The sequence below is a fragment of the Oryzias melastigma genome, linkage group LG6, assembly GCF_002922805.2.
Source record: "Oryzias melastigma strain HK-1 linkage group LG6, ASM292280v2, whole genome shotgun sequence".
Classification (NCBI taxonomy): domain Eukaryota; kingdom Metazoa; phylum Chordata; class Actinopteri; order Beloniformes; family Adrianichthyidae; genus Oryzias; species Oryzias melastigma.
In genome coordinates this window covers 34,667,511-34,686,789 of record NC_050517.1, presented here as the reverse complement: position 1 = coordinate 34,686,789, position 19,279 = coordinate 34,667,511, and the positions used below count along the sequence as shown (strand labels likewise).

Below are 19,279 nucleotides of genomic sequence, written 5' to 3'. Positions count from 1 at the left end.
CACCTCCACCTGAAAACCCACAGCTGGCTTTCCCACCACATCTCTGAGCTCCAGTCTCTGATGTCTGCCGCTAAAAGGATCTAAAGAAGCTCCTCCTCCTGCACCTCAGAATAATTGTAATCTTTTTTGTTGTCTTTGACTTTCTATGGATGCTCTAAGGTTCAGGTTCAGGTCTGAATCAATAATAAAATAATAATAGAGTTCTGGAGTTCTGCTGTGAGATGTGAAGAGCTGCTGCATGACTTCATCAGTGTGAACGTGACCAGACTCCCCATCCTCACACCTGGAAGCGTTTGCATGTTGAACGAGGCTGAAATGTGACCCAGAAGCCGAGAATCATCCAGCCGCTCACCTGAGCCGCAGAGCAGTTGCGAGGCGAGCCGTCCGCCTTGGCCGAGATGACGTGGGAGGTCCAGCGGGCCAGCCAGTAGTCGATGGCGACCATGAGCGAGTGTTTGAGCAGCTGTGAGAGCAGCAGCAGCGACAGCAGCAGCAGCCCGGCCGAGGACAGGTAGGCGCCGCAGGAGCGCCAGGGGATGGTGGCTCGCTGACGCATCACCTGGGACAGGTTGTCGTCGTCCTCGCTCTCCACGGAGTCTTCTGCCGACGAGAAAGAGGGAGTCTCTGTGCGTCAGGATTGAGACACTTCTGCTGCTCCGGAAAACGAAATCTTTACAGATCAAATGGATGTTTTACTAAAACTGAACCTCACATTTATTCACCTGCATTTATTATTTGACTGTCTTCACCCCCNNNGACTCAATAATTAACGAGTAATTTTCATATTTTCATTTCCCTTTGATGAAATGATGCATTTCTGTAATCGAGTCGTTCTGCGGCTCTTTTCCTGTCAAGTCTAGAAGCTTCATTGGAATAAAACTACGGTGGCCCAGAAGTGCAAATCACATCAACACAAAATCAGATTAAAGTTTACAGTGAAAGAAGCAAAATAAATAATAAAGAAAAAAAGACGTTTTGGAAATTCAAATTAACGTCCAGAAACCAAAGTGTAATAAAAAAAGGTCGCTCGACAGTCCTGATGCTTTTTGACCTTCACCATCAAGTAGCCAATGAGCTCAAAGCTCTGCCCCCATTAAAATTAGGATCAGCTCAGCTGCGAAAACTAGAAAACTCTGAATTAAAACTGAAAACAGAGAAAAGAAAGCAAAGAGGGAGAAAGGATAAAGGGAAAAGTTGAAAGTATAAATAAACATTAATTTTTAAAACTGATTACAGTTTTAGTTTTTCTATTCAAGTTTCAAATGTACTTTTTTTCCAAATGTTTAATATTTTTTTTAAGTTTTCAATATTATTTTTTCAACTTTTCTATTTATTTTCAATCTTGCTTTTCATTCACTTCAAGCTGCTCCTTAATTAACCCAATAAATGACTTATGGAAGTGTTTCTGCTCCATCAGATTCTGAATTTCTTAAACCTTTACAGTTTATTTCTAAAATACTTTAGAACCCTTGATTTTTGATGGCTCAGAAAAAATCAAATGAAAAAATTACTTATTAGAAAACATTCCTGAATGCTAATTGTGGTGCAAATTCTGGCTTCTGATAGTCTTTTTCATTGTGTGAATGCTTTTTAAGCAATCACACTAAAGTGATTCTGTTTCTCTTTATTTTTCCTTCTTTATTCTTCCACGGTTTTTTTACTAAAACTCCATCACGTTTTCAGCAATTTCTTGGTTTAAAAACGTTTAGCTCGTTAAGGAAGTTCCTGCTTGTTGTTTGCTTTTGGTATTCGTACATTTTACGTTTTTTAAGATTTTACACAATTTATGCGATTTTTCAGCCTCATTGAAAATTAATAGAATTTTCTTTTAAATCTATGCAATTTATCAAATGAAAAACATTCAGAATGTTCAAAACATTCATGCTTTTACTTTTACTTACCCAATTTTTGCGTTTTTTTTCACATAGTTCTTCTGAAAATTATGCAAGTTTGATATAAAAACAATCAGCATGTTAAGGAGATTAAAGCTACTCAGGTTTTTAAGGCAAAGTTTGAGTTAAACTAGTATTTTAGCAACGTTCCAGCTTTTTTTTGGCTTATTTGGCATTTATTTAGGGTTAAAGAGCCAATTCTAAATTAATCTAGTATTTTAGCAACGTGCTAGCCTTTTCAGCTAAGTTGGCATTTAATGAGGTTTTTTTGAGCTAATTTGGAGTTAAGTTACTATTATAGCAACATTGTGATTTTTTAATGAAATTCTTTAAATTCTTTGTGCACTTTGGTTTCAAACTTTCAGAATGTTCATGACACTTTTCAGCAATTAAAATAAATGTATTCAGCATTTTTAATAAATTTGCAGCTACACGTGTTTGTTTTCTTGCTCGTCTTGCGTTTGGAAGTTCCGATCCAAACCTTGTTAAAAGTATCTCTTTCATTTTCTTAACTGGTCTAAAGGAGTTCATGTTTTTCCACTTCAGGACCTCCGTATAAACCTGCAGAAACACACCTGACTGATTCTGTCAGAAACTTTTTTCTCCTCTTCCTGTTTCCTGTTCACCTTCACAGCTTCTCTTCCTCGCCTGTTTGACCTCAAACTCCAAACGTTCCACCAAAAGACACACCCAGAGGGAGGATGCTTCACTAAGAGCAGGCAGAGGAAGCAAGGGGGCGCTAAAGAGCATGACCTCTGACCTGTCATGTCAGAGTAAAGACTGAACGCTTCATGCAGAAAGCGAGGCTGAGGGGCGTCTGGAGGACCGGCCATGCTGGAGGCGGAGCAAAGCGGCGGCGGATGTGAAGCTGCTGCCGTTTGGGGAAAAGGAGGCGCCGTCTGAAGCAGGAAGCTCACACATCTGAGTCTGTCTAGCAGCCAAACACGCTTTGACCACACCTGTTGGATGGAGCAGCAGGGCGGCCCCTGATGCCGTCGCACAGTCCCCCCCCGGAGTGAAGACAACACATGGGAGACAACACACAGCAGGTGAAGAGGCGTCGGAGAGTTTGAGCTTCTTCGTCAGACGAGGAGAACAGAAGCAGAAAACGTCTGGACCGCGAGATGCTGCTCAGCAAACGCAGCATGTGACGTCCCGACTCACCTTCCTCGTCGTCCTCCGTTTTGGCCGCCTCTCTGGAGTACATGGCCCTCCGCAGGTTTTTCCTCTCCAGATCCGTCATGGTCTGCGCCACCGTCTCCTGAAAACAAACGCTCGGATGGCGTGAGCGGGACATCTTGGAAACCTTCTGTTAAAAGCTGATGCTTGGTCTCACCGTCTGGAACTCCTGGTCCTGCCTGTGCATCAGCGTCTTCCACTGCTCGAAGAGTTCCGGTTCCGACTTCTGGATGTCCTTCAGCGTCCCCTCCGTCTGGATTGTTCCTTCTTTCATGGCGATGATCTGACACAGAAACGAAGATGAAAAAACGCGTCGAGACGCTCCGCAGCCGCAGCGTTCGTCCGAGCCTCACCCAGTCTGCATGCGGCAGGTACTGAAGTTTGTGTGTGACCAGAACCACCGTCCTCTTCTCCTCCCTCAGCATCTTCAGGATGCCGTCCTGCATCAGATGGTCGCTCAGGTGGATGTCTAGAGCAGAAAACGGGTCGTCCTAAAGCAAAAAATGGGGAGAATTTGAGAAAACATGAGAAACAATAAATAAACGTTTTATTTATTAATTAAAACATTTTTATTCTGCAGCATTTTTTTGGATTAAAAGACTCTGTCTTTAGTGTTATGTGTCAATAAAAATAAAGTTTAGATATTTAAAAACCTAAAGTGTCAACTTAAACAAACAAAAAATCTTTCATTAAATAATTTCATGTTTTTCTTGCAGATTTTAAAATGTCAAAAATTTTATTTGCTTTAAAATATATTTAACAGTCACTGAATATTTTAGAATATTTATAAATATAAAAATGAAACTCAACACTATTTTATTTCATTATGAATCCACTGAAATTTAGTCGAAGTTTAAGATTATTAAACAAAAAATAGTTTGCATTACTGATAAAAAAAGACATATTTTAAGATGTTTTATCATTTCTGAAAGTTATTTAAAAGTAGATCTTTTCAATGTGTTTAGTGGGTTTGTAATTTTCACTCTAAAAAACATCTGGAGCACGTGTCAAAGTCAAGGCCCGGGGGCCGGATCCGGCCCTCCAGATTATTTTATTGTATTGTTATTAATGGCCCGATGTTATCATTTCTAACTTGTATAATTTTGACAAAATATATTTTTATGGAGAGTAAAACATAGAAAGTTATTTAAGGTTTAAGTTGATTTATTCTGAAATAATATTCCGGCATTTTTATTATTCATAATTATGTCAAAAAGTTAAGATTTAAAGTTTTAAAATGCTCATTCTGTTAGCTTTTTGGACTATTTTAGCCTTAACTAAGATTTTTTTAGCCTATTTTGGAGTTCAGCTAATATTTCAGATACATGCTAGCTGTTTTGGCTAATTTAAGTTTTTTTTATTTTATTTTTTAAGCTGATTTGACATTCAGGTAATATTTTAGCTGCCAATCAGCTTCAGCATTTTCAGCTATTAACTTTAGTGATTTCCGCTATACGCTTCAGCGTTTTTAACTATCAATTTCAGCATCTTTAAAATTCAGCTTACAGCATTCACACTAGCATTATTGCAGGTAATGCTATATATTTAGTTTATAATTATGTTATAAAGTTATGGTTTTTAAAAAGGAGTTTAAGAGTGTTCAATAAAGTTTCTCCTCTTCTGACTTATAAGGTTTGTTTTGGATTTTGGATTTTGGCCCCTTGTCAGATTGAGTTTGACACCCTGAACTAAAGGGATTCTGGGAAATATTTCCTGAAAATATAAGCATTTTATTTTGAAGGAATTCCTTTATCTTAGAAGAAAAAATGAAACAAAACCCATTAAGTATGCTAATTTAAGAGAATGTATCCTTAAAAAAATCATTTCTCTGCTTCATAAAAGTCCTGCAGACGTTAAAAATGACCGAGTTACCAGAAACACCACGTTGGTCTGCTGGTACAGCGCCCTTGCCACACTGATCCTCTGCTTCTGACCTCCGGACAGGATGATGCCCTGCAGACGAGAGCGTCAGAGGAAGGAAAGGATGGCTGAGAAACAGACTCGAGTGTGAGACTGACCCGCTCCCCGATCTCCGTTTGGTCCCCCTGTGGAAGGATGTCGATGTCGGGCTGCAGAGAGCAGGCCTCGATCACGGCTTTGTACCTGCAGACAGGTGAAGGTCACAGACATGCTCGTAGTTACAGGGCAGCATGCTGCCAACACAACAATGCTTCCATGGAGAGGACATTTTGAAAAACAGGGTCATGTGGACACCATTAACTTCAACTACAAAAACTGTATCCACATGATCCGTTATTAAACACTTTTCTGCTCTGCAGAACTACAAAATAAAAGCACACATTAATGCTTCTTAAAAAAAACTTAAAAAGCAAAGGCTGCAAAAAGTTTCTTTAAAAAAATCAAAGAAAAACAAACAAATAAAAGAACATAAATTATACAGTTTTCCCAAATTTAGATTTTCAGAATAAAAGTTCTTCTCGTGGGAAAACTGATTAATTAAATAAAACCACATATAAAAGTTGAATCAAAAGCTATAAAAAGACAGTTGAATCTTCAGAAAATCTTTCATCTTTATCTAGTGATAACTTTAAAACATTTATAACTAAAGATCTGCAAATGTTGTTTTTTATATTACAAAATCCGATTGGACTTCCTGGTTTTCTCTGCAGACTTCCTGTTCCTTCTGAAGATCTTTACCTGATCCTGTTTGTGTGAAAGTGGAAGAAGCTCCTGAGGAAACACTAACAGCCTTCACTGAACACTGCAGGCTTGTTCTTTTATTTATCAGCACTTTGAAAATGTTAAATTAAACATCAAGAAATAATAAAAAAGAGAAAGTAGGTATTAAAAATTGAACAAAAAATGAATCGTCAAATACTTGGGTTTCTGGTATGACTTCTTTTTATGATCAAAAGTGGAAATTCTTTAGGTATTTTTTACTTTTCCAAATTTCAATGTGGTAAAATAGAAGAAACCCTTCTGATAAATGTAAATGTTTTATGAATTTAAGAGAAATCAAAACCTTTTACTCCAAAAACTATTAGGTGTTTTCTTATTTAAAACAATAAAAATACTGTTAGAAACTGTTGACAGAAATTCATAAACTATTGTTTTTATTAGTAAATGTCTGTCCCTTGATGGATAAATATCATTAATTAATATTAAAAAAATGAAATTCTTTGCATTTTAGAGCAACAGGAGATTTGACACATTTCATATTTTAATGTAACTTCCTCTTTTGTGTCATTTTAAAACATTTCATTATGATTGGAGAAACCAGGAGCTCACCTGGACTTGATCATGGGCATCTCAAAGGTGACGTTCTCCACTATGGTGGCGTTCAGCAGCCAGGGCTTCTGGGAAGCGTAGGCCACAGGCCCTCTCTTCCTGCCGGACCACAACATAAAACACAAACGGGAAACAGAAGCTTGGAGATCACGGGAGATGACGTGTGAATGTGAGGTCGTTGAGGGTCAGAGGCGGTGCGTCGCCATGGAGACGGGCATGCCTGAACTCACCTGATGTCGCCGTCACCTGCTGCATCTCTGTCGGCGGTGGGGCTGCGGGGAGGAAAACACGCGGGTCACGTGTCTGTAATGAGATCCGAACTCGCCTCGTGTCAGCAGCACAAACACGGCTCAAAAATAACAGCGGGGTTTGCCCCCCCCCCGGCATCACCAGCTGGCTGGCTGGGGGGGTAATGCTGCTGGAGCTCTGACCATCCTCGGCATTTGAGGCCTGAGTAACTGAACACCCAGACAGACGGGTCACGGTCTCTGAAAACCATTAGCGTGTTGCTGAGCTCACGCGTGTTCTCACATGGAGCTACAACCAGAACCTCAACCAGAACCTCCCTGAATGGAAATAAAGATTGGTTTGATTTTATTTTGAAAGAAACTTTTTCCCTTCAGGTTCTGAATTGAGTCTGGTTGAATTCCGAAAGCAGTTGTAAAGTTCCGCAGATGTTTCGTTTTACGAGCGTCTAAAGTGGCGGTAACTCCATCCCTGTCACACGTGAAGGCGTGAGAACGTCACAGAACAACGGCGGTTCCAAAATATCTGTTCTGTTCGAAAATAGAACAAAGTGAAAATGTTCCGTCAGTAAAACTACGGAGCACCAAATGGGTCATAAATGTTTGGTTTGGTATCTGAGCTGAAAGCTTCAGGTTACAGACGATCAGATAAAAATAATCTGCTGTTGATCCATCAGAACCGCCAGCAGAAAATCACATCCACGATTCAAACCTCTGAGAAAAGGAATTCTGGGAAAAAATGAAGAAAAAAATCACAGCTATTTTTATTTTTATTTTTAAAGTGTAAATAAAGTTGATGAGAGTTTTCATTAGTAGTAAACAAATGTACTTAAAATGATCTTTATTATCAATTTTTGATTATAAATTCCTCCAAAATAACATAGAATGAAAAACTGAAATAAAAAATAAAATAATATGAAATCTTTACAGTAGAAGTGAAATTAGAAATAATTTTGTAACAGGTGCTGCAAACACTTAATACCATGTTTACAGTTAGTGAAAACATTTAATCTTGTAAGTAGTTTTCTAATATGGTCTTTGTAGAGAATGATCTCACTTTATATGTTAATTAATACATCTTATTCAGCTTATAAAGGTCTTAATAACATCCTATAAACATTAATAATGTTTGTTAATGTGTTAATAAAACTTTTTTTTGACAAAACTATACAATTTGTGAGGAAAAGTAGTTTTAATAAACTAAATTGTTTCAGAAACATAAATGTGAACAATAATGTTCTGCTATTTGTTTGTTTGTTATATGTTATTTTCTTATTTATATAAAAAGAAAGCAGTAAATGTTCTTGTTAAAAAATTTTCTATTTGAATTATTTTTGTTTTTTCGGTAGTTTGACCCATAAAAGCCGGAATGAAGCGGATAAACAATGATTCACTTCATGCCCCGTCGGCGTTTGCTGTTGTTCTGACTCAGTCCAGAGTCTTCCTCTCGTCATGTGAGGAAGAGGAAGAGCTCTCATCTCCAGGTTGGAGTCACTCGTGTGGGTTGAGTGTCTGTGGATTCTCGTCTCACCTCTCATCTCCTTGGGACTCCGGACTCGGAAAGCTAAAAAAACAAAAAAAGACAGGATTTCACCTCGTTAATGAGTCAATAAAAACACTGAACATGTTAGTGCGGCTTCGCTCGTGCTCAGTAGAGTGTTTGTTCATCATCTGAGCTACAACCTGACTCCCTGCAGCCCTCCGCAATCAGACGGAGGAAATTACTGACAGTACATACACTCTGACATCCTTCACTCCAGAATATAAACACATTATACAGACATTGTTCATGAATCACCTGGAAAACCATCAAATCTCAGAAGAGACAGACAGAAATCTGAAGATGAATCGCTCAGGGAAACTTTTTAAGGTTTGCTTATCCCAGCTACAGTAAAGTGAAGGCGGGGCTTACCCCCCCCCCCCGCACACACACACATTCACACTTGAGGGACAGTTTAGAACATGTGTCAAAGTCAAGGCCCTTTGGGTTATTCTATCCGGCCCTCCAGATCATTTCATTTTATTGTTATTAATGACACGATGTTATCTTGTGCTCATTTCTAACTTCTATAATTTTGACAAAATATATTTTTGTATGAAGAGTAAAATATTGAAAATTATTAAAGGTTTAAGTTATTTTATTCTGGAATAATATTCCTGCCTTTTTATTTTTCATAATTATGTTAAAAAGTTACGGTTTTAAAATTTTAAAAATTGGCATTCTGCTAGCTTTTTGGACTCTTTTGGTATATTTACTAAGATTTTTTTAGGCTGTTTTGGAGTTTAGCTAATATTTACATGTTATCTGTTTTGGCTAATTTGGGCTTTATTCAGCATTTTAGGCTATTTTGATGTTTAGCTATTTTTTCAGCTACATGCTAGCTGTCTTGGCCAACCCAAGTTTTTTTTTTTTTTTTTTTTTTTTTTACTTTTTTAGGCTAATTTGGCATTTAGCTAATATTTTAGCCAGCTATCAGCTTCAGCATTATCAGCTATCACCTTCAGCGTTTTCAGATATCAACTTCAGCGTTTTCAGCTAACAATTTCAGCGTTTTCAGATATCAACTTTAGCTTTTTCAGCTATCAACTTCAGTGTTTTCAGATATCAACTTCAGCATTTTCAGATATCAACTTCAGTGTTTTCAGATATCAACTTCAGCATTTTCAGATATCAACTTCAGTGTTTTCAGATATCAACTTCAGTGTTTTCAGCTATCTAATTCAGCGTTTTCAGCCATCTACTTCAGTGCTTTCAGCTATCAACTCCAGTGGTTTCAGATATCAACTTCAGCGTTTTCAGCTATCACCTTCAGCATTTTCAGCTATCAATTTCACTATTTTCAGCTATCAGCATTAGCATTTTCAGCTGCCAAATGAGAGTGAACCACTACCCCTCCATGCAACACAACAGTAAAAAAAATATAAAAATAATCACTTTTTTTTTCATTTTGGCTTCATTGAATAAACAAACTCAGGAAAGGTGTTCAGCTCTGGAGGTCAGAGGTCACTGCAGGTTTGATCAGGGAGAAGCTCATGCTGAGCAGTTAAAGCTCCGCCTTCAGAAACATATGCAGGTTTTTCAGCTAAAAACTCATCAGCCTGAAAGCCTCTGGGATGTTTGGGATCATTAAAAGCTCCATATGGTCACATTTAAAGCCTTCATCCACAGAACCGTCTTTATTTTGTTTGCAGGAGTGACCGATGAGGATTTTACTGTTTCTGTTGGATTAGATTTCATGAAGCTGCAGCAGAACCACCAGAACGTCTGAGATCTTCCCGCAGGAGGGACTGGCTGCATGCAGAGTTCAGCTTTTTAATTCAGTTTACTGATGTTTTGCATGACCGGGAGCTGACTGGACTGATGGGGGAGTGGGGTCTTTTCAGCGGTTAACACTGATAGAAAGAGTTCGTCTGTCGGTGAAGCAGTCAGAGACGGAGCTGTCCTCCATGCAGGTCCGGTCTCTTTCTTCTCGTTGGCTCCAAACCCCCTTTTGTGTTTCTCTGCTTCCAGGCCAAACGTGACGCAGAAACTGGAGCGTGCTCTGATCCTTTGTGCTGTTTCATCAGCTTTTGTGAACTGCAGGAGAGTCACGTGACGCCGCCTTTGCATTTCTGCGATCACGACATGCATTTGAGCGTAAATGGATGATGTGTTTCACAGTGAGCTGAAACCGCAGCATTGATGCTGAAAGGTTTATAACCTGGTTTGGTTTCCTAACAGTCCTAAAGACAAATCCTGATGAAAAGTGTGGCCAAACGCCTGAATGAAAAGGAAAACTGTCTTTTATCAAAACTGCTGCATCTCAGGTCTGATTATTTTTTCCTCAAAGTCCTCCTTCAGCTCAACCTGCAGCTTCTCCTGAGGAAATCCATCAGTTAGAAAAGTGGGAGGAGTTTCTGAACACTTTCTTTTATTTACTGTCCTTTGCTGGAGTCCAAACGCCAAAGATTTCAAGAAAAGCAGGTAAACTATGTGTAGCTGAGCTCTGGATTCAGAATGAAGATGTTATGTAGAGCAGTCATAGGAAGTAAATATGAAGCATGCATTTCCTGCAATGTGGCTGTTTACTGATGCCGTCTGCTGTGGAGGACTTTGATCGAGTTCTGGGAGTGAAAGCTCTCTAACGTGTCTGCTCGGTGTTTCCTGTCCTGAGAGCATCAGCAGCAGCAGTAGTGATAAGACTTCCTTATCTTCAGGCTTTTACACCTAAAGCACGCTTCACTGATGCTGCACCATAAATGCTGCGTTTCAGACATGCAGCAGCGACAGTGAGGAGTCACCACTGCCTAATCTGATGGGCTGTTCCAGCAGTCGTTCTGAAGCTCCACAGCGATGTGAACCTGAACCTGAACTGGCCTCCAAAGAACGTCCTTCCCCAGAGAGAAATCCCAGATCCGCTTGGTGTCATTTTGTGGAAACGAAGCAGACGAGCGACGATGACAAACACAGTTTAGAGCGGAAACAACCGAGGAAGCAGCAGAACTGGAGGAACAATAATAAATGTTCTGTTTTAGTTTTGACTTTAAAATCATCAGGAGTCAGAAAGCTGCAGTTTCCTTTAATGCCCCCCCATCAGCTCTGCTGTAATTCAATTCAATTCCCTTTTTTTATATAGCCCAATATCACAAAAAATAGCCTCGTTTGGCTTCACGACAGTAATTTTACAGAAGCAGAAGGTCAGTTGTAAAAAATAAACAACAGCTAAAAACTAAACAGACGAAATACAATAGGCTAAGACCCTCGTTTCCAAAAAACCTGATTCAGGAAAAAAAAAACCTGATTCTGGAGTAAATGTGAGTAAATCTCAGAAGTAAATCAAGCAAACCACGTTTTGTCTGATTGATTTCAGTTTAATCCTGAAACACAAACTCCCAGATCAACACATCTAAATGAATCATGCAGCGGCGTCTGCATTGCGGCGTCTTTGGAGCGGCAACTCCAGAGAGACATCTGCGCTACAGAGACCTTGCAGCAGCATATATGAAGCAGCATCTGCACAACGGTGATTGTGCAGCCGCCTCTTTGAACCAGCGTCTGCGCAGCAGCAACTCTGCAGCTAAGCCTGCATAGCAACATCTGCATAACAGCAACGTTGCAGCAGCTATAAAGCAGCATTTGCACGTAAACATCTGTGAAGCAGTGTCTGCGCAGCAGCAATTATGAAGCAGTGTCTGCGCAGCAGCGACGAACAGTGAAAGATGATGAACAGTTCCTGGTTTTTGCTACATGTACTGCCTATAAACACCAAAGAATTTGATGTTGTTGTCATCAGACCACAGAATCATATTTCTCGTAGTCTTGGCTCCTTCATGTGTTTTTGGGAAACTCAATGCAGACTTTCAGTTAACCTGAAGCTTCTGTCGAATCTCTTTCATGAAGCCCTGAGTGTGGAGAGCTGCGTGATGTTTGAATCTGTCCTGCATCTCTGGAGCTCAGCCTCTGGGATCCAACCACAGACGCTGAAGATGCTGCATCAGCTTCTCTACATCTTTACTGCAGTGTGTAAAGCTGCTGCGCTGAAGCTAAACAGAAACCAAGAAACATAAATCACCCCCCCCAACCCAATTACAAAGGGGCTTGACACAGTTCAGAGCAGAAATGTTCACATTAAACTCTCCAAACAGAGAACACCTGAGTGTGAATGAAAAATTTAAACTCAGCAAACTCCAACAGAGAAGAGCTGAAGGAGGACACCGACCTGTTCCAGGTGACCGTCCCAGACACTCTCTGCATCTCCCCCAGAGCCGCCAGCAGCAGAGAGGACTTCCCGCAGCCCACCTGTCCCACGATCATGGTCAGCTTACCTGAGGGAGGGGGGACAACAGCGCCGTAAGTCCCAGAAACACAGAAACATTTCCCGACTCTGCCGTGCTCACCGAAGGGAACCTTGATGTCCACATTGGAAAGAGTCGCCGGTCCGTCGGTCCAGGTGAAATAACCAGCAGTTATCTGATGACAGAAAGCAGAAAACAGCCTCCATCATCTCTGGTACGGGGAGGGGGGGGCACGCATTGGTCATCTCTGTAACACTTAGTGACACACAGTGACTAAGAGAAACAGAGCTGGTGAGAAACCATTCAAGCAAAAAATCTCTGCAGCTGCAGGGAAAAATGCTGATTCAACAGAACTGAGAAAGAGCCTTCAGAGGTGAACTCATCAAAGTTTCATCTCAGATGTGAATCAGATTCACGCCAACAAGACTCTAAAGCAGGGGTCCTCAAACTTTTTCTTTTTAGAGCCACATAACTGTTTTCTTCTCTGATGGGGGGTCGGGGTCGGTTTGTAGGCTAACAGAAAAAGTGTAACAATCACAGCCTAAACGTAAAGATTTATGCCACACATAGCCGAATCTTAAATAATTAATTTCTGTAATCTTCATAGAAAAAAAAACATTTTAAAAACTAGATATATAACATTACCTGCAATAGATTAATAGCTGAGGATGCTTAAATTGATAGCTGGAAACGCTGAAGCCGATAACTAGCTAAAATATTAGCGAAGTGCCAAGTTAGCTGATAAAACTAAAACAATTCAAAATTAGCCAAAACAGCTAACATGTAGCTGAAATACAGGCTAAATCCCAAATTAGCCACAAAAAACTGGAAAAAATGTCTAATTGAGCCAAAACAGCTAGCATAAAGCTAAAATGTAAGCTAAACTCCAAATTACCCTAAAAATCAGGAAAAATGTCTAGTTTAACCAAAACAGCTAGCATGTAGCTGAAATATTAGCTAAATGCCAAATTAGCCTAAAAAGCTGGAAAATGTTTAATTTAGTCAAAACAAACCTACCATAAAGCTAAAATATCAGCTAAACTCTAAATTGGCCAAAAAAAAAAAAAGAAAAAAATCCTAAATTAGCCAAAACTGCTAGCATGTCGCTGAATTTAGCTAAGCTCCAAATTAGCCAAAAAAACTGGGAAAATGTCTAATTTAGTCAAAACCGTTAGCATAAAGCTATAATATTAGCTAAACTCTAAATTAGCCTAAAAAATTGAAAAAAGCCTAAATTAGCCAAAACAGCTAGCATGTACCTGAAATATTAGCTAAGCTCCAAGTTAGACTAAAAAAATGGGAAAATGTTTAATTTAGTCAAAACAAACCTACCATAGAGCTAAAATATCAGCTAAACTCTAAATTGGCCAAAAAAAACATAAAAAAGCCTAAATTAGCCAAAACAGCTAGCATGTCGCTGAAATAAAGGCTAAATCCCAAATTAGCCTTAAAAAAATCAGGAAGAATGTCTAGTTTAACCAAAACAGCTAGCTTAGCTAAATGCCAAATTAGCCTAAAAAACTGGAAAAATGTCTAATTTAGTCAAAACGAACCTACCATAAAGCTAAAATATCAGCTAAACTCTAAATTAGCCTAAAAAATTGAAAAAGCCTAAATTAGCCAAAACAGCTAGCATGTAGCTGAAATATTAGCTAAGCTCCGAATTAGCCTAAAAAACTAGGAAAATGACTAATTTAGCCAAAACAGTTTGGGGGGCTGGGCCAAACGTGGAGGAGGGCCAGATCCGGCCCCCGGGCCGTAGTTCGGGCACCCCTGCTCTGAATCAGGAACAGAGTTACATTTAAGGTTCACGTTTTTCTTTGAAGAAAAATCAGCAAAAGTTTGAAAACAAACATTTTTCCTTCATTTATTTGTATCCGACATTCTGCTGCACTCTTCTCCCTTCAGAATAAAATCTGCAGAAATCCCTGTTGGTTTTTACCAAAGATCAGGAGCAGAAGGACCACAGTGACTCGTGTGAAACCAAATGATGGATGAGCTGCGGACTTCTGCGGGTCACCTTTATACAGATGTCCTGGTCCAGGTCCTGGGAGACCCCGTCGGCCTCCTGGTCCCCCCGAGAGCTGAAGTTGTTCCAGTCGTCCCTCGCCGGGCGCTTCCTGTTCACCACCTTCAGGGGCTGCAGGCAGCGGGACAGAAAGGAGGACGAAGGGAGACTTTCAGAGGAGGACTACAGGAGGGAGGTATGACATCCAGAGGAGGAGGAGGAGGAGGAGGAGGAGGAGGAGGAGGAGGAGGAGGAGGAGGACGGTCAGGTGGAAGGAGAGACATTAAAGCAGAAGCAGACAGGTGGAGGCTGAGGAAAGAAATAAGTATCACCACGAATTGTACGCGTGGAATTCTTGATTTGTAACTCCTACGTTACATTTTTGTGCCTAAGTGCAAATATGTCCAAATTTAACCAAATACAATTTACACATGCACAAATTAAAATTACGACAGTTTGAAACTGAATTACACATGAATCACTTGTTACGCACACACAAAACCACATTTACGCACAAATCTGAGGTGAGACTCTTTTTACTTCTCCAAGATTCATCAGTGAGTGATGCGTTTAAATGCTGCTAGAATGCTGGGTCATCAGAGTTTTCTTTTCAGCCACTTTGAACTTAGATTGTGAATAATATCTGGTGAAACTTGACATTTTCCCACTTTCTTAAACTAATATCCCTGATAATTAATCTAAGTTTTTAAGATAATTAGAATCTATGTTCAAAGCGGCTGATAGTTTATCCATCTTGCCTCTTGATGATGTCATCAAGAGACTTTCACAGCTACGCTGATGACACTCAGCTTTAGGGGCTTGAGGGGGGGATTGGGTTTTTAATGTGTATGTTTTTTAATGTAAAGCGCTTTAAGTTGCGCAAAGTAGGAGAACTTTTATAAATGAAGTTTGATTTGATAAGAAAACCAGCATTCTAGCAGCATTTAAACGCATCACTCACTGATGAATCTTGGAGTTTCACCTCAGATTTGTGCGTAAATGTGGTTTTGTCATAAATCATTGAAGATTTGTGCGTATAGTTAGTTTCAAGCTGTTGTGATTTTAATTTGTGCTCATGTAAATTGTATTTTTTTGAATTTCGTAATTATTGTACTTATGTACAAAACGTATGAGTTAAAAATCAAGAATTACGCGCGCACAAATCAAGACCTGCAGACGCAGCAGTCGGGGTGATACTTGTGGAGGCGAGCGCTCAGACGTGTGTCCTCACCACCGCCTGGTACTTGTTCTGGTTGTGGTTGCTGCAGCCAGAGGTCAGCGTGGCTTTGGGCTCGTGCTCATCTCCAATCTCATCACAGGAGAAAAACTCGCTGAGCTTCTGGACACTGGAACACAAAGGAAACACGATGTAAGAAAAACGGGTTTGTCTCATCTGTTCCTCTCACTGCAGGTGGAGCTGCATCATTCTGACTATTAGATTACTGATGAAGGATCAATCTGACAGGATGATCCTTCAGTTTCCGGCCGTGCAGCAGGATGCAGGTTTTCTTCTGTCACAGCCGCTTGTCAAGAATCTTTTCTGATCCAGATTTTTTCTGGCTCCTCGATGAGGAAATGGTGTCAAATCCGTCCAGAAATAGTCATCTCGGAGGATCACTGAGCGTTCACACGTGACCTGTTTCTGCGTCCACTCAGACTGACAGGAAACATGTCAGATGCAGCTTCAGAGATGCTTCACCTCCACCAGCTGAGTGCATTTCAAACCCCTTAGGGGGGCTTTTATCGTTTTGTATTAAAAATGATCCAAACCATGAAATGTTTCTGTCTTAGTGAGATTCACACAACTTATAAAAGCATAAAAATTTGAGTTTGACTCCCTTTCCTGAATTTTTCATGAAATCAGACGGAATCAGACGTCGGCGTTCCTTCGGTTTGTTGGTTCAACGCCTCGGCGTCTCTAAAGAGACGCAGACCTGCTGCCGTCCTCTGAGGGAAAATTAATAATAACGCTTCGGCTCTCCACATAAATGCCACCAGAGTCTCCCTCCCGTCGTTTTATCAGCTGCTCGGATGAAAACGCGCCTCCATCAATTACATCGCTCACAATAAACAGGTCTGAGCAGAACCGAGGAGGTCCAATCAGAGCCGACTCGTCCCTGAAGCGCTCACGGCGGAAATAAATCACGTCAGAGAGCAGACTGCTAAATGTCAGAGATGTAAAGCTGTCAGCTGCATGATCCGATACGCCGGCTGACGGCTCTGCTGCAGCTGAAGGTCGGGACTTCTGTTCCAGGTGCAAAGACATTTTTCTCCTCACCTAACGAGAGCTTTGACAGTGGAGCGCACCACGCTGGACAGCAGGAAGAGGGGCGTGACCAGGATGTGGAAGAGGGACAAAGAGGCGAAGGCCACGGCCGGAGACAGGTCGGCGTCCTCGGAGATGTGGACGTGCATCACGAACGTCTGCAGGATCACAGAGGGATCGGATTAGTCTGAGAACCCCCTCAGAGAGACAGGTCTGACCCGGGCCAGTGACCCGGCCTGCTCTCTGTCCCTCACGCAGACGGAGGTCGTGGAGCATGCGCAGACGCACGAGCAGCTGCAGCTGCAGACTCACCGTCAGCACGGCCGCTATGGGGATGGCGGCATTCATGAAGACTGGAGGCAGAAACAGAACAGGAAGTGAGGCGATCAGGAGAGACAAAAAACCAGGAAGTACAAAGGAATTCAACCTCAAAAACTATAAATATTGTTTTTATCCTAATACTGTCAAGAACAGATGAAATAATTCCAAGTTTTTGGATAATTTTTTATGAAGATAAAATTCCTTCTGTTATGATGGTATCCTAAAGAAAAAAAAAAAGATTTAAAATTAAGATTAGAAACGAATCAAAGTTAAATCCTAATCTTTTGATCCCAGACTGGATTTTTGTCTCCACTTTTTGACAGATACCATATTTTCCACACTATAAAGCGCATTTAGGCCCAATCTGAATTCTTCCCTTCCCCTTCATTTGGCCCTCCAAAAGGAGAGTTATGAAAATATAGTGTCTCATATTTCGGACGTCACTTTTGTTCGATGACGTCATCAATAATCGTCGGTCCGCTAGCGTTAGTCCGGAGCTTCCAGTCCTTGAATATTCATAATAACAGCGGTTTTAGAACTTAAAAAGCTCATGCTACAACATAAAGTCATTACTTACATTTAAATGTAAACATCTGTGGTTCAGAGCGCACCAACGGGAAGAAAAGAGCTTCTCATCCCTCCGTTTGGAAGGTCGGATTTAAAATGTTCCAGACATACTTGCGCTAAGAATGCCACTTCAAATGAAGAATTCTGATTGGACCCTAAAAGAATAAACTTTTCTCAAAAATCGTCTAATAATCCGGTGCGTCTTGTGTGTACCGAGTTCCAAAATCTGTAAAACGAAACACCTTTACTGGGAGGAGGCACCGGGCGAGTTACGCCCCCATATGTGAAGGAATGGTTGACGCCTGAGCTAAAGATCTGCTGGAACTGTTGTGTTGGTGCATCATTGCTGAACAACCACCAATGAGACGGACTCTGAGGGAACCGGCATGCTTGATTATCAAATTACAACTGTTTAATTCAAACACCAAAGATATTTTGTGGGAGAATATTGATTAAAAAATAATAAGAGGGGTTTCTTAAATAGTGGAATAAAGTTTAACTAAACTATTTTGCTTCTATTACCTTTTCTTTTTGTACCCTATAGTACGGTTTGAATTGTTTATGTGTTAAGTACAGAAATAGACTCCTAATTAAGATTGCGCCTTATAATACCGTAGTTTACTGGAAGTGATGAAGACAGATTCATTAAATCTGTATTTTTCTATTCCAGTGTCTGCTTTTCGTACTGGATATGGACGTGTACAGAGCGAAGGCCTTCAGGCTGCTGAGCTCTTTGCCTCTGGTCTCCTCCACACTGTCACGGAAGATGTTCTCCCAGGCGTACAGCTTCAGCAGCTTGATGCCGCGCAGAAGCTCGTTGGTCTTCTTCAGCCGCTCGCTGGAGTATTCCTGAAATCACAGTCCAACACTTTTAACGTGAGTTGAGCTTCCTCTCATCCGTCAGACGTGAACGCCGCTCACCAGAGTGCTCTTCTGAGTCTGGGACAGTTTCGTGGCCACGAAATACTGAACCGGTGCCAACACAGCGATGACGGTCGCTCCGATCAAGGCACTGATTCCCAGGAGGTAGTAGAGCAGGATCACCCCCACGATGATCTGCAGACAGACGGGAAGTATGGAGTGATTCTTGTGCCACCATAATGCAAGCAAAAAAATCACTTTTGGAGATAAAAATGTTCTGAACTCCAAACAAAATGTCTCAAGTGTTAAGAATTAAACTTATAATTTGCCAATGAAAATACTTAATATTTGCTATTAAAAAACTTTTTTTAATTTCAAAAAATATTTTTGCATTTTCAAACTTTTTTGTTTCAAAAAAATATCTATGAATTAGCAAACTTTGCTTTCAATAAAATATTTCGTTAATAGGGAGAAAGCGAGATGAGGCACAGCACATCTATAAGCATTTATGCCACAAACAAAACCGAAAAGTTTGCAAATCCAGAAAAATATGTTGAAAGCAAAAAGAAAAGTTTGTAAACATAAAAATATTTTTGGATAGAAAAAAAGGAGAGTTTGCAAATGCAAAAAAAAAATGTTGGAAGTAAAAAAAAAAGTTTGAAAACCTAAAAATATTATTTTGAAAGCAAAAAAAAAGTTTATAAATGTAAAAAATATTTTTGTAAGCAAAAAGAAACCACTCAGAAATCTCAAAAATATATTTGAAGGCAAAAAAGTTTGCAAATGCAAACATATTTTTTTGAAAGCAAAAAAAGTTTGCAATCAAAAACATTATTTGAAAGCAAAAAAGAAAAATTTTTAAACGAAAAAATATTTTTTTAAAGCAAATATTAAATATTTAATTTGCAAACTGTGA

General features: G+C 40.1%; 1 protein-coding gene across 4 annotated transcripts in view; it reads right to left on the bottom strand.

The window, feature by feature from the left end:
- The window catches only part of abcc8 (ATP-binding cassette, sub-family C (CFTR/MRP), member 8), a gene marked incomplete at its 5' end in the record, with an annotated part of 59,399 nt that overhangs the window by 13,405 nt on the left and 26,715 nt on the right, over positions 1-19,279 (bottom strand). Inside the window, 18 exon segments of one of the 4 annotated variants that reach the window (XM_036212591.1) lie at positions 353-600; positions 2,852-2,878; positions 3,057-3,153; positions 3,229-3,354; positions 3,425-3,562; positions 4,944-5,024; positions 5,090-5,174; positions 6,321-6,419; positions 6,551-6,592; positions 8,097-8,129; positions 12,265-12,370; positions 12,443-12,515; positions 14,361-14,531; positions 15,580-15,694; positions 16,627-16,772; positions 16,927-16,967; positions 18,189-18,351; positions 18,424-18,558. In XM_036212591.1, coding sequence (XP_036068484.1) covers positions 353-600; positions 2,852-2,878; positions 3,057-3,153; positions 3,229-3,354; positions 3,425-3,562; positions 4,944-5,024; positions 5,090-5,174; positions 6,321-6,419; positions 6,551-6,592; positions 8,097-8,129; positions 12,265-12,370; positions 12,443-12,515; positions 14,361-14,531; positions 15,580-15,694; positions 16,627-16,772; positions 16,927-16,967; positions 18,189-18,351; positions 18,424-18,558 — 1,926 coding nt within the window. 4 annotated transcript variants of the gene reach the window in all.